The 13,081-nt window shown below is 38.4% G+C and overlaps 1 protein-coding gene across 9 annotated transcripts in view; it reads right to left on the reverse strand.

Moving 5' to 3' along the window:
* LOC134206484 (stromal interaction molecule homolog) overlaps window positions 1-13,081 on the reverse strand; it is a 142,118-nt gene that overhangs the window by 11,017 nt on the left and 118,020 nt on the right. For 8 of the 9 annotated variants that reach the window (XM_062682210.1, XM_062682213.1, XM_062682211.1 and 5 more), the window contains exons 8-9: window positions 6,294-6,690; window positions 6,057-6,215 (exon numbers count right to left, since the gene is read on the reverse strand). In XM_062682210.1, the coding sequence (XP_062538194.1) occupies window positions 6,057-6,215; window positions 6,294-6,690 (556 nt within the window). The remainder of the gene's footprint in view (window positions 1-6,056; window positions 6,216-6,293; window positions 6,691-13,081) is intronic. The other variant, XM_062682214.1, reaches the window with a different exon arrangement.

Raw genomic sequence — 13,081 nt, forward strand, 5'->3', positions numbered from 1 at the left:
TGCCATTCTACATCTAAGTCCAACGTGTATTCCTCAAATCACTTACCTTGCAGCCAACAAAATGATGTTCGGTTTTTTTTTTTTTTGGTCATAATTGGGTGACCACGAGACAACTTACTAAAGCAGCTTCTGGGAATCCGATGATACGGAGTGATAGTTGAAATTTTTTGCCACCATCACCAGATACCTCTAAATTTATAAGATTTAGAAAACTGGTATGTTCAACGAAGGTTCTCGGAAGGTAAGAACCTCCATGATAGAATTAAGTTTAGTTTGGTATTCATCCACCTGGAGGCACTAGTATATGCGCAATTATTTTTTAGGTGAGATATCTCGAAATCTGTGAGATTTAGAAAGTTAGCGTCTTAATTCAAAGTTGTTCGAGTTGTAATACTCAATATTAAAGCAGTTGTGGAATTTATCAGCTGTGCTACGCTAAAGTATGAGGAATCACTTGTAGGGTTGGCTATTGCGCAATTTGTGGTCATAAGAGAGTTGCCATCTTCAACAAAGTGGTTCGGTTGGTAAAGTCAACATGAAACAAGTTTATTTAGGAATTCAACCGCTTGTGTATGATGAATTACTTTTTAGGTGAGATATCTCGCACACTGTGAGATTTAGAATGCTGCCGTCTTCTACAAAATTGTTTTGGTGGTAAAAGCAAATATAAGATGGATTTAATTCAATTAGGAATTCAACCGCATACGGCACTATAGTGTATGAGAAATTATTTGAAATTTGGAATTCAATTATTGGCAGCATTAGTACAGGGGATGACCAAATAACTGGGATAGGCAAATTTTAGGCATAATTAGATGTGTTGTAACTATGTCAATTATTATCCGATTTTTGATAATTCAGGGATGTTTGAACTAGAAATTTAATGTAGTTTCACCATATGTTCATGGAACTGATCATCGCCATCGGATTCCCGAGATTTTCCGGATTTTCTAAGAAAGGTTCAGAACCGTAAATTTGTGGTAAATATTGGGAAAAGTTGTGGTTAAAAACAGAATAATATTAGTAACCACAAATAAAATAGGACTGTTTCTGATTGGAATCATATGTTGAAATTTGAAATCGGACTAGAATCAAGTGAGATATGGCCATTTGTTTAGAATCAGTGCCGATGGGGAGTTTCAAAAGGGACAAATCCACAAAATCATTTGAATCAAGCTTTTTCACCGATCTTCCATCATGATTACATTCCAGAAGTCGTCTGATACGTCAAGAATGAAAAACCAACCAGACGGATCCTGAAATTTCTGGGGTGCCCCCGCGGAACCTGTAGAGGGGACATTTCAGTTTTAACCCCAAAACTGGCCATTCGTTGGTTCGTTTTTCATGGTAATATAAAATGGATTACTGACCATTTTGACCGCTTCCGGGACCTACGGATTGTCCCCATGAAACTTGTAGAAGGGAACAATTCAGGATTAGCACTAAAGCTAGTCATTTGACGATTCGTTCCTCATGGTTTTCGATCGGGAAGCGATGTATGAATATAAAATGACCATCTATGACTCTGACCGCTTCCGGGACCTATCGGGACCTATGGATTACCTCCAGGGGAACCTGTAGAAGGGTTTTTTTTTATTTAGCGCCGAAACTAGAAATACGATGGATCTATTTCCCTATTAGGAAGCGAGGTATGATTATAAAATGTATTATTGACGACTTTGTCCACTTTCTGGACCTACGGATTGTTTCCGGGGAACTTGTAGAAGGGAACATTTCTCATTCTGCGCCAGAATAAGTCATTAGAGGGTTCTTTTCTCAAGGTTTTCGGTCAAGAAGCGAGGAATTGCTATTCATGAGATTGACAAAGATACCGTCTACAACATTTTTGATCTTGGAGGAAAAATTAGTATTTAAATTTAGAATTATTTATATAGGTGAACGGTTCGGCACTTCATCTCATAGCTCCCGTTTCCATCCCATCAAAATCAAAGCAGTGAAAAGGATTTTATTTTTTTTTATTTTTGTGAATTTTTTCAGCAGTGAGCACGCATGTTCGCAAAAAAAACGCGACGAGATTAATGCTGTATTTCTCTGTTTTGCGATGAGATGAATATATGTTCAGTAAGATGGAAAACGGAACACTTCCCCTGTATAGAGGTGTGCGCCGGTCCGAAAATTGTTGGCGGCGGCGGCGTTTTCAGCGTCACGTCGAAAGCTGTTTTGGCATTTTTTAAATATTCTCAAGACATTAAAGAGAGAATTTTTAGAATTTTACGGGAAAAGTTCGAGGAACTCCTCACAAAATTCACCAAGTTTTTTCCAAAATATTATTTGGAATTTGTTTTAGTGAAATGTCTTCACTTGTCATAAGACGAGTTTTTACCATCCCATTTAATTCCACCACTTGATCAAGTGGTGGAATTAAATGGGATAGTATAGTATAAACTAATCTTATGACAAGTTAATTTACTTGTTTTCTTAATTCTTTTATATTTCTTACGAGATACATTTTGTGGGCCTCAAAATGTACTAGAAAAAAACTAGAAAAAATGTGATTGATGAAATCTGAGAAAAACAATAACAGTAGGATAATCTAAAAAGTTTATGTTAACTGTTACTCATCTAACATTATGTTAACATTACATCAGCTAAGCATATCTAAAAAAGATTTCACAACTTCTGCGGTTTATTAACAGGACACTGCCCAAACAAATATTATTTCAAACAACATGTAATGTTTTAGATGATACCTGTCGTTTTTGTGAAACGGACATGGAAGATTCGGAACAATTATTTTGTACCTGTGAAGCACTTTTCAAAAAAACACGATTTTTTTAATAAAGGATTGATGCAACCATCAGATGTATGGATGACTTCTCTAAGCTAGGCAATCTTCTTCTTCTTCTTATTGGCATTACATCCCCACACTGGGACAGAGCCGCCTCGCAGCTTAGTGTTCATTAAGCACTTCCACAGTTATTAACTGCGAGGTTTCTAAGCCAGGTTACCATTTTTGCATTCGTATATCATGAGGCTAACACGATGATTGAAAATTGCCTAGACCGGCACCGGGAATCGAACCCAGCCACCCTCAGCATGGTCTTGCTTTGTAGCCGCGCGTCTTACCGCACGGCTAAGGAGGGCCCCTAGCTAGGCAATACATTTCATAAAATATGTTATACGTTACTGGGATAATGTCTACAATCATCTATGGAAATCACTCAAGTTCATAGTGACATGACACATTGCAAAGCACACACATTTAAACGGGGACTGCCACAGTAGGTCAGTCAATCGGTCGCGCCAAAAATTGTTTGTACTACTTATACATGGCCGGGATCCTGCTAATACGCATCAAAAGTAGCCAATTTTTCGCTCCAGTTTTCATGCACGAGATTGAATTCATCACAAATCATATCGAATATTCGTTAACCCCTAAATAAGGAATCCTACAACAAGTGTTCGCTGTGCGTATTGATATTAATAGAATTCGGTTTCCGTTTTATAAACTAAAAATCTCAAGTCATTAAAATAACCGTTTGATGCGGTTTGACAGAAATCCGAACATATGTTACGTCCACCAAATTCACGCGACGTTTAACCCAATTTGTCCGACACGACACACATGGAAAATTGCTTGACTTGTAAAAAAATTAATCGTTTTAACACCTTCATTCAATTTGTAAAATGTAAAATAGGGAAACAATTACAGAACAATTAAAGTCAATTAATCAATAATTATTCAATGCTTATCATTATAATTATTCATATGCTTATTGAAACTTAACATAAGCAATCAAACATCATTTAAATCACAACGAACGTTAAACAGCTTAGGCGCACCGGAGATGAGCCAGCCTCGGGCTGAAAGTCTCCTAAATAAAGACAAAAAAAAAAAAAAAAAAAAAGCTTAGGCGCATATAGCCATCGTACGGGTGTGCATATGCGTAAGCATGCTGTTGTCCATTATGACATCGACTTTGCAAATAACAAGCGCCGTCGCTATGAGGCACACGAATGAACAGCAGAAAGAAGATCCGAACAACCATCGAGTGGCAAGTATTTGAGTTCATTCCTTTTGATGTTTTTGTTCACTCGATGGTCTAATCATTCGCCGATTCGAATACCATTCGCAGCGAGTCGTTGGAAAAACGAATGTGGCCGAATGATGACTCGCGAAGAGGCAAAGATAACCACTCGCGAAGAAGAGCCACAGCAACCCTGTCCAAGAAGATAGAAGAGTTGGTGGCATATTCGGATTCGGATTGAGCAGGAGACACGAGCCGTTGGTTAAGCATCGACAATTTGCTGAACTGTTGGGGTTGATCGGTAAGCGACCATAGCAAGGTGATGTGAGATGACGAATCGTTGGGGATCTGACAATGTTTAACTCTCACCACAAGTTTTATTAATGGATTCCTACTCCTAAATGTATTTGGCCCTTCTGGCAACACGGTTGATGTTTATGTTTATTTTATGTACTTGGGTACGAAAGTGACCTGTTGGTTTCGTACCATTCCAGCACAACATTTGAATAGTGTCATGAAGCTTGACCCTGCCCGAAGGCCCTCCTGTTGCTTAAACAGAGGAAGCAGATGCTTCTGTAGACAATCCTTGAAGAGGATCTTCCCGTTTACAGTTTCTGCCCATCTTCCTCTGGAACATCAACCTTGTGCTGGTCAGTGAAAAACAGTAGTCCTTGAAGCTGTCGGAAGTCCGCCCTGATGACGTTCGTCACGATTTAGAGTCTTCTGCACCTCCCTCTCTCTGAACGAAAGACTTGGGCGGATTCTACCTTTTGACCACATCCCTGCCCGAAGCGTTGGGATTGCGCGTAAACGCTTTACGACACGCTTGTTATCCTGATCACTAATAGAACATCCATTCTGGCCGCATTTCCCTGTCCGATCGATGCTCAGAGTTTCGTACCTAGTAACTTTTAATCACGCGACTCACCTCTGACTGCACGATTCTGAGTTGTTTTCCGATGTCTCGATGAGTGAGTTTTTCCAGGTGCTTGCGCAAAATCAATTTGCGTTGCTTTTCGGGTGAAGCGTATTTTTTACAATTTTTGAAAAGCTGCCAGCGATAAAATACAGTGTAAACAATACACGCTAAGCTACTTGCACCCAAATGTTGCAGAAAAAATACCCAATGAGTTTTTTTACCGTGATGCAATTTAATGCTGGACACCCTATAAGTTAGATGTAAAAACCAACAAATGTATTCGGCTGATTGGAGGATCATAATCAGAGTCAAAATTCATGGGTATAATATGTGCAGATATTTCCGTAAGCTGATGTCGGACTCAATTGTTCAAGAGCCCTTGCATTAGAAGTTTTCTTTAAGTTTAATACGAATCTTTTAATAATTATTCCCATTCCTCTTACTGAAGACTGTGTGTAATTCTTGTAAGATATGTCATGACTGATGATTTTTAAATTCTACTCCGCTTCACAATAACTTTAAACACATACGATCAAACGAAAACTAACAATTATGTACTTTTGAAAATTTTACTGGGAGATGCAAAGCTCAGAATGCTGATTATGGGGATATAGATGGTAAAGCAACAAGCCTTTTTTTTCTCTTGATAGGAACTCAAATCAACACAAACAGTTTAACGTATCCCGTTACTCACATCCGCTTCATAGAGCAAAATCAGCTTCTCTGCTTCTAATACTAATCTCACTAGAAATAACTCGCCAGCATTCACTCAATAAAAGCTAGTAACTAACTGCTTGCCAAGAGTTTTACCCTCTCAGCAGGAATACTATCTTCGTTTTACTTTTTTTCTAAGGTGGTCTATAAACCACTTACGATTATTCGGAGAAAAAATGCTACCTCAACAGTTCTACTGTTGCAAATACGCGGTTTCGCATCTCTTATCTCCCACACGCTATATAGTGTAGTAGGGATCGGTGATATCACTTTTGCTACTACTATTACTACTGGTCTTATCCTGCTGCTGCAACCGATGTTGCCTACATTCAGGAGAGGGAGTGTACATCAAAAACATAAAGAAGGGTGTGACGAAAACATTGAAAAATCACAAAATTGATAGAATAAAAAATTAGCTACAAATCGGTTCGTACCTCTGGGAAGACAGGCTCTTGCGCGGTGGGGGCATCGGCGTCTTGCCGAAGCTGCTCGAAGCTATCGTGGGTTGTTTGACGGGGCCTTTCTTGGAACGGGGCGGCACGATCCGCTCGTTCGAAGACGAGATCAGAGTTTCGTCCTGCAGACTGTGCGAACTGTGCCGAAAGAAGTTTTTGATCACGTCCAGAACATGCTTGAAGAAACTTAAAATCGAAAAAAAAACGTGTACCTACCTGTCGTTCATGCTCAGCGGTGACTGCGGCTGACTGTGATTGGAGAATGGCGAGGAATGGCCACCGCCCATGCCGTACGACAGCGGTGACGAGGGCGTGGTCGAGGAAACGGAACTGGAGTGGTTCAGCAGGTTGCTGCTGCTGCCGCTACTGTGGTAGTACTGCGAAGATCCTCCCCCAGCGTGATGGCCACTGTTCATGGCAGCGCTTATATAGGCGGAAGCCGTGGCCGGCGACACGATACCGGTGTTCAGTGTGTTCAACGTGGAGATCTGCAGATTGGGCGGGGCCGGACATCCACCGACGATGAAGGTCACGGTGTCCCGGTCGCCCCGGTCACCGTCGTCACTGGCCGACGAATCGTCCCGTCCGCCCCTACAGATTCCATCGTACAAACCTGCGTTGTCCGAACGGTGATGTCGGTTGATGGTGGTTGTGTGACAAAGGTTGAGTCAAATATGGACACGAGCAAATGATAAACATGAAAGAGAGAGAAAAGAAATGGAACGGAATAAAAAACACAGTTACATAAGTAAATCGGTAGTCAACAGGTTGAAGAACATATAGTCTTAGAAAACTAAAATGAATCGAATAAATGATATGATATACCAAGCTACTGAATGGAACCAAACCTAATGTGAAATTATTCAATCAAATTATGATTAAGTTTATTAATAGAATAAAGTGCGATAATGGGAGATAAACGTCTTGAAAGGAATATTGCAGAAGCATCACCATTACCATGAATAATCAGCTATTGGAAACAGTGCCTAAATCATCAGCGTTGTGTACATAGCATTCGAAAATGTGCAGAATTGTACAAATGTGTAAGAATGCATTTTACTCTAAGAAATTTCTGGAAAACACATGTTGTAAGAAACTAAGATTTATTCTTAGCAATTATTATTATTATTTAATAGTTCCTTCTTTTTTTTGGGATTACTTTTGGAGTCAGTATTAACATTCAATACGCTTCGCGGACAAATGAACTTGTTTTTCTTTAGTTATTCTCATCGGAATACAAAGTTTTCTACCGTTGGATGCTAAGTCGAAGTAACAAAGAATTGAGGCAATGTTTCGGTTGTTTCAAAAACGTTTTACTGGTTTCTATTCAGATCAGTGTTGCCACAAATACAGAATTTTCTCTAATGATACAGATTTTTTAGTCTATTTCGGACCAAGAATCTGTAAATACAGATTACAGATTTTTAAAATTATATTGATTTTATACAGAATTTGGACATGACACTTTCAAGCAAAACTTTTCTCAAAAAATCAAACAAAAGTAGAATCCAATTCCAAGTAGAATTTGAGTGAAGTGAAATGGGTTCATGTGAAGGTAAAAGAATGGGAAGCAACTCCTGGTTATATTTTACGAATTATATCTGATTCATCAATGGCTGTAGTGGCTAATTATATGTCATTCATTTGTGGTTCAACGGCTTATTTCAATGCAATTTTAACATCATTTCTCACGAAAAACGTTCTGGGGGTAGATTCTATAAATAACTGAATCCAAATTTTGTGGGAGTACAGGGGTTAGACAAAAAGGTTGAGATAGGCAAAATTTTATCGAAGTTCAAATCAGCATAACTTTGCGTAGAATGATCCGATTTCGATAAAATCGGGACCTACGGAAGCGTAAACTCTTCTAGTGTACTGTCCCCATGCAAAACCTCAGACTGGCCACTGGTCACCTTGAATGTTCCGGGTTGTTAAAAATGCATTTTTTCTTCTGCTTGTCGTTTTATCTGACGTTTACTGCCATCATGTTTTATACTCTCCCTGGAAACTAGAACTAATATGCTGACAAATGCTGGCTGCAGATCGAAAATTCGTTTGGTATTCGCAAAGATATGGCCATTTTCGTAAAATCGGTACGGGATTGGCCATACACCCTGAACAAATCTAGACCAACATTTGAAAAGGGCGGAATTCCATTAACATGAAACCGAGAAAATTGCTCTCCAAGTTTCGAGCTTGTAAATCAATTCCTATTTAGTGAATATTCAATAAAAATTGAACTTTTTGCATATTATAGATGAAAACTACCTTTCTCTTCGATGTGCTATGCAGCTAAGTGTATATTAGCTTCAGAAATGGAAATTACATGCACTACGCCCAAAATCAAAGTCTCATTGGAAATACGCCATGGAAATTAGTCCTGTTACCAACTGCCTGTGTTGTTCCGCCCAACGTTTCATCAATAAATTGCCTACTTTTAGGTTATTTCTGTACAGCTTGAATTGCGTAGTAGTTATTCTCAAGAAATAAACCAATTAAAACATTAATTTCCAAGCTTTTCATCATAGATTAGGAGAAAAACAGGTTTGATTTGGGGCCACGTCTGTATTTTCTATATTGGGGTACATTTTACGATTGCGAAAAATTGAGAAACATCACGAAAATATGATAGATTTGAACGTTAATATCTCAGCCGGTTCTCGATGGATTCTCTATTTTCTTGGACCATTCGATCAAGGAAGAGTAATTTCTTCATATCCAATGTATTATATAAAATATATTGATGATTATTTACTATTGATAATTTTCTAACAGTTTCGCAATGGGTTTCGGTAAATCAACCAAACCTATAAGTGCATCGCCTTGAAGTCAAATTAATGCAACTATAAGTTTACTTCTAATCCTCAGTTTACAGCCGTAAACCTTCAGCATTGATTACGATAGTTGGAAGTGATTGCTGTAGAGAATTCAAACGCAACGATACCGAGGTTTAATGCTGAGACTTTGAAAAGAGTAAAATATCATTGTACTAAAGACACAAACTAAAATACAAATAATACTCATTACATACATGGTTCTGCATCACCTTTGCGTACAACCCCATTGGGCTGCACCATTGAGTCTTTATATCGTTTTACAATCGATTTTACTAATTCAAATTAAACTGCATATGGTGAATCACTTCTGGGGTGACTGATTCTTAAAGAACGTCTCTCAAATAATTGGTCTTAAAGCTTGCCTCAACTCGGTATAGGTACTGATCCACTCACTGAAAAGCATTAGTAATGATACTAATGTTTCATTTTACAAGACCTGACTGAAGTAGATTTGCTTCCAAATAGTTTCATGTTACATATGCGCAAAACAGCTATTAATATACATTTTTTAGGTTTCATAACGAAAATGCGCTTTTGTTAGGTTTCCAGTAAGGAACCAAAAAAGAAATTAATAAGATCTATTTAATTATGATTTTTATACATTATTAGGGTTTAATAGAAACAACTGTGATATCTAATCACGTCTATGCTATTCCAGTGTACACATTGAACAAAAATTTAAAGGTACAGAGCTCTCGCGGGAGCCTGCATCTGATTATTTTCGAAAGGCGTATTTCCACTATAAACCTTTCAACAGGCTGATGTACGCGCCGTAACAGCAGCAGCTCCAGCAAAAGGTAGGAAATCCTTGTTTCGTATTTCTCATTAAAATATTCATTATTACAGCAAATATAAGTGAAAATGCTTCATATTGACTCAATATGAAGGATAGAGTAAAACCTACCTTATTCACACAAATTTCGCTAAGTTCCTATGCTTTTGAAAGAATAGCGTAAGAACCATGTTTGGTGAATTTAACAAGGATGGAAATCCGCCATTTTTCAAGTATCTCAAAATAACTTTTACTGATAGAAAATATTTTTTTTTATTACTATGGGCTAGTGTGCATCATATTCTATGCATTCAAAAGAAAAACTGCAATGTTTACATTTTGGCTGTTCCGCCCTTTTCAAATGTTGGTCTAGAAATGTCAATTTCGCAGAACACCCGGAACCTGTTACAAATTGGCCAGAGAGTCTTACAGTCACCATAATGTATCTTTAATAAAGATACTATATTCATAGTCTTGGGAAAACATAAATTTTGACACCCATAAATGCATAGTTCCAGACAGTGCCAAAACCGGCCCCTCCTGCAAGGCCCATGGAACCTGCTATAAAGGAGGCAGTGGACACTGTCATTCTGGAAATGTTTCTGTAATCATCGTCTCGCAAAACTATAAAGTTTGATACCCATATTTGCATTATTCCGATCTGTTACCATTTCATCATGTTCCCGGAACCGTTTTTACGGAAATGGTCATATCTCTGCGTAGTTCTGATGGATTCTCGATCTACAGCCACCATTGGCCGGCATATTAGTTCTAGTTTTTGGAGAAACCATAAAACATGATGAAAGTAAACGTCACATAAAATGACAAGCAAAGGAAAAAATGCATCTTGAACATACCTTCGGAAAACCCGGAACATCTACGGTGGTCAAAAACCAATCTTAGGTTTTTCAGAGAGGCAGTATACTAGAGAAGCGTCCGGTTCCGATGGTCCTAATTTTATCAAAATCTAATACTTATACGCAAAGTTATGATGATTTGAATTTCGACATAATTTTACCTATCTCAACCTTTTTGTCTAACCCCTGTATGTAAGTAAATTCACTATATTAAACAAATATAAAATAGCAAAATCATTTGAATTCTAATCTTAAAAATCCATCCCATCAGAATCAACTTTGCTCGGGTATAGGATCACTCCAAAACCGAACTTTTGATAGAAGGCTCGGAGGCCCATAGTGTTATATACCAATCGACTCAGTTCGACGAATTGAGGTGATGTCTGTAGGTATGTATGTATGTATGTATGTATGTGTGTGTATACAAAAAATGTAAGACACACTTGCTATTTGCTTGCAACAGGTTGCATTCGACGTGAAGTCCTTCCTAATTTTTTGCTATTGAAAATTGGCCCAATCGGCCATTGCGTTCCGGAGTTATTAAAAACAAAACATTTTTTTTCCATTTTTCCCTTAGAAAAAAAATATCTCAAAACCGATATTTTTCAAAAAAAACTGCTGCACTGCATTCCAATGAACGCAAATAAATGTGAATTGGTGGAAATAACTGAATCTATCTCCCAAAAGTACAATTTTGACCTATCTTATGCGCTTTTATTGTTACTCTTATGTGTTTTCTTGTTTTATAATACACGGAAGGCACCATCACTGCTAGGTGGATTATTCTGGGTTTTTTAAAACCATCCCACTATGTGGCGCTGCCTCCAATAGCTTTCGATGTGATGCCGAAAAAGCCGTCGCTGCCTATTTTCGAACCCGCGCATATTTCTAATTCCTTCTGTACTCCTGCACCCTCTAGTCCATCTGTTTCCACAAGTCTTGAATCAATCCAGAAATGTTATTGAACTGATAGTTTTTCTAAAAACTACAAGGGACAGACCTATGATTGGCTGCACGATCGTAGAATACGAAGCTGTGGTCAAATCTAATAGATCATCCAACGGGTTCGTACCTTCAAATGATTGGAAGCATTTATTTGTTACAACCTCGACCAAATCGCGAGTCTTTCGGTCACGGTCATCTCATGTCACTTTACTCGTAGAATAAGCCCAAATATTGTTGATTAAAATTAAAAAGTTGTATTAAAAACATGATTTCTGCTCCGTGACGCTTCACGGGTAATGAGCCTTGCTAATATACGGTAGATTAAACAAATTATTTCAATTGGTAGGAAAAAAAATGAAAATCGATTGGAAAATGAATAACTTATTATCTACTGAAACCAATCATTTTTTCCTGACACGCTCATTTTTCAAACAGGCAATATTCCGGAAGATGAAGTGTTTTCGAACCCTAGTGAACGAACGATAGCTGGACCTTCGTGAAGCAATGCAGATACTGTTGGAGACACAACGACCGTTGCTGTTGAGTCAGTCGGCGTCAAACTAGAATTTCAACCAGATTAGAGACAACATAGCTGGAGAAGAACAGGTGCCGAACCGTGCACCCCTAAAAGTGAAGCTGCCGACATTCCACGCTGACAGAAAATTATGGAGATCTTTCAAGGACATCTTTGAAACGACAATTCACAGGATATAAAGGATTCAGTGAAGATGCAGTATTTCGTATCGTTTCTGGATGGTGATGCAAAACGATTGGATAATTCGTTTCCAATTGCGGATGCCAACTACGTTGAAGCATGGGATACGTTAATGAACTTTTACGACAAAATAAAGTTCATTGTTTTCGTTCTGATTCGTGAATTTGTTGAACAACCAGAGATTCGTAGTGTCACATCTTCCAGTCTACGGAAACTTGTCACTACTTCTGATGAAGTAGTCCGACAGCTCAACGCATTGGGTGATGAATAAAATACTCGTGATCCTTGGCTTATTCATCTTTAATGGAAAAACTGGATAACGAAACTCGATCTCTTTGGGCGCAAATAATCCGTCGATTAAGAAAACCCAACATTTGAGGATTTCTTAAAATTTCTGGACGATCGGTGTGATAAAAGATATTTTAGTTACTAGATAAAGATTGTCGCTTCGGTTCCCTTTGTTCTGCTGTCCGAAACATGTGTGGTACATACCTGTCAAATCGTATGGATTTTCCTTCTTTGACATTTAGCTCCCCTATCCTCGCTAGCAAAAGATGTTCCGGACAGCGACGACAGCGACAATCTTTATCTAGTCCCTAAAATATCTTTTGTGTGACGCGTTGGAGACGTGTACGGCATTCAGAAAAAAAGGCGCAACCAGAGGATGGGAAGAAAGGTGCAGTCGTGCAGTGAAGAAAATACTACAATCGGAAAAAAGGTGACAATGTTACATGGAACAATGGAAGGAAAAAAGTGCGCGAAATGCTCCAGTGAGCATCCGATCTATGTTTGCGATGACTTTAAAAAATAAACGTGCAGTGTAGACGCGAGTTCGCATAGAAAGCAAGGTTGTGCTACAACTGTTTGCGATCATCACA

Source organism: Armigeres subalbatus, chromosome 1, assembly GCF_024139115.2.
Source record: "Armigeres subalbatus isolate Guangzhou_Male chromosome 1, GZ_Asu_2, whole genome shotgun sequence".
Taxonomy (NCBI): domain Eukaryota; kingdom Metazoa; phylum Arthropoda; class Insecta; order Diptera; family Culicidae; genus Armigeres; species Armigeres subalbatus.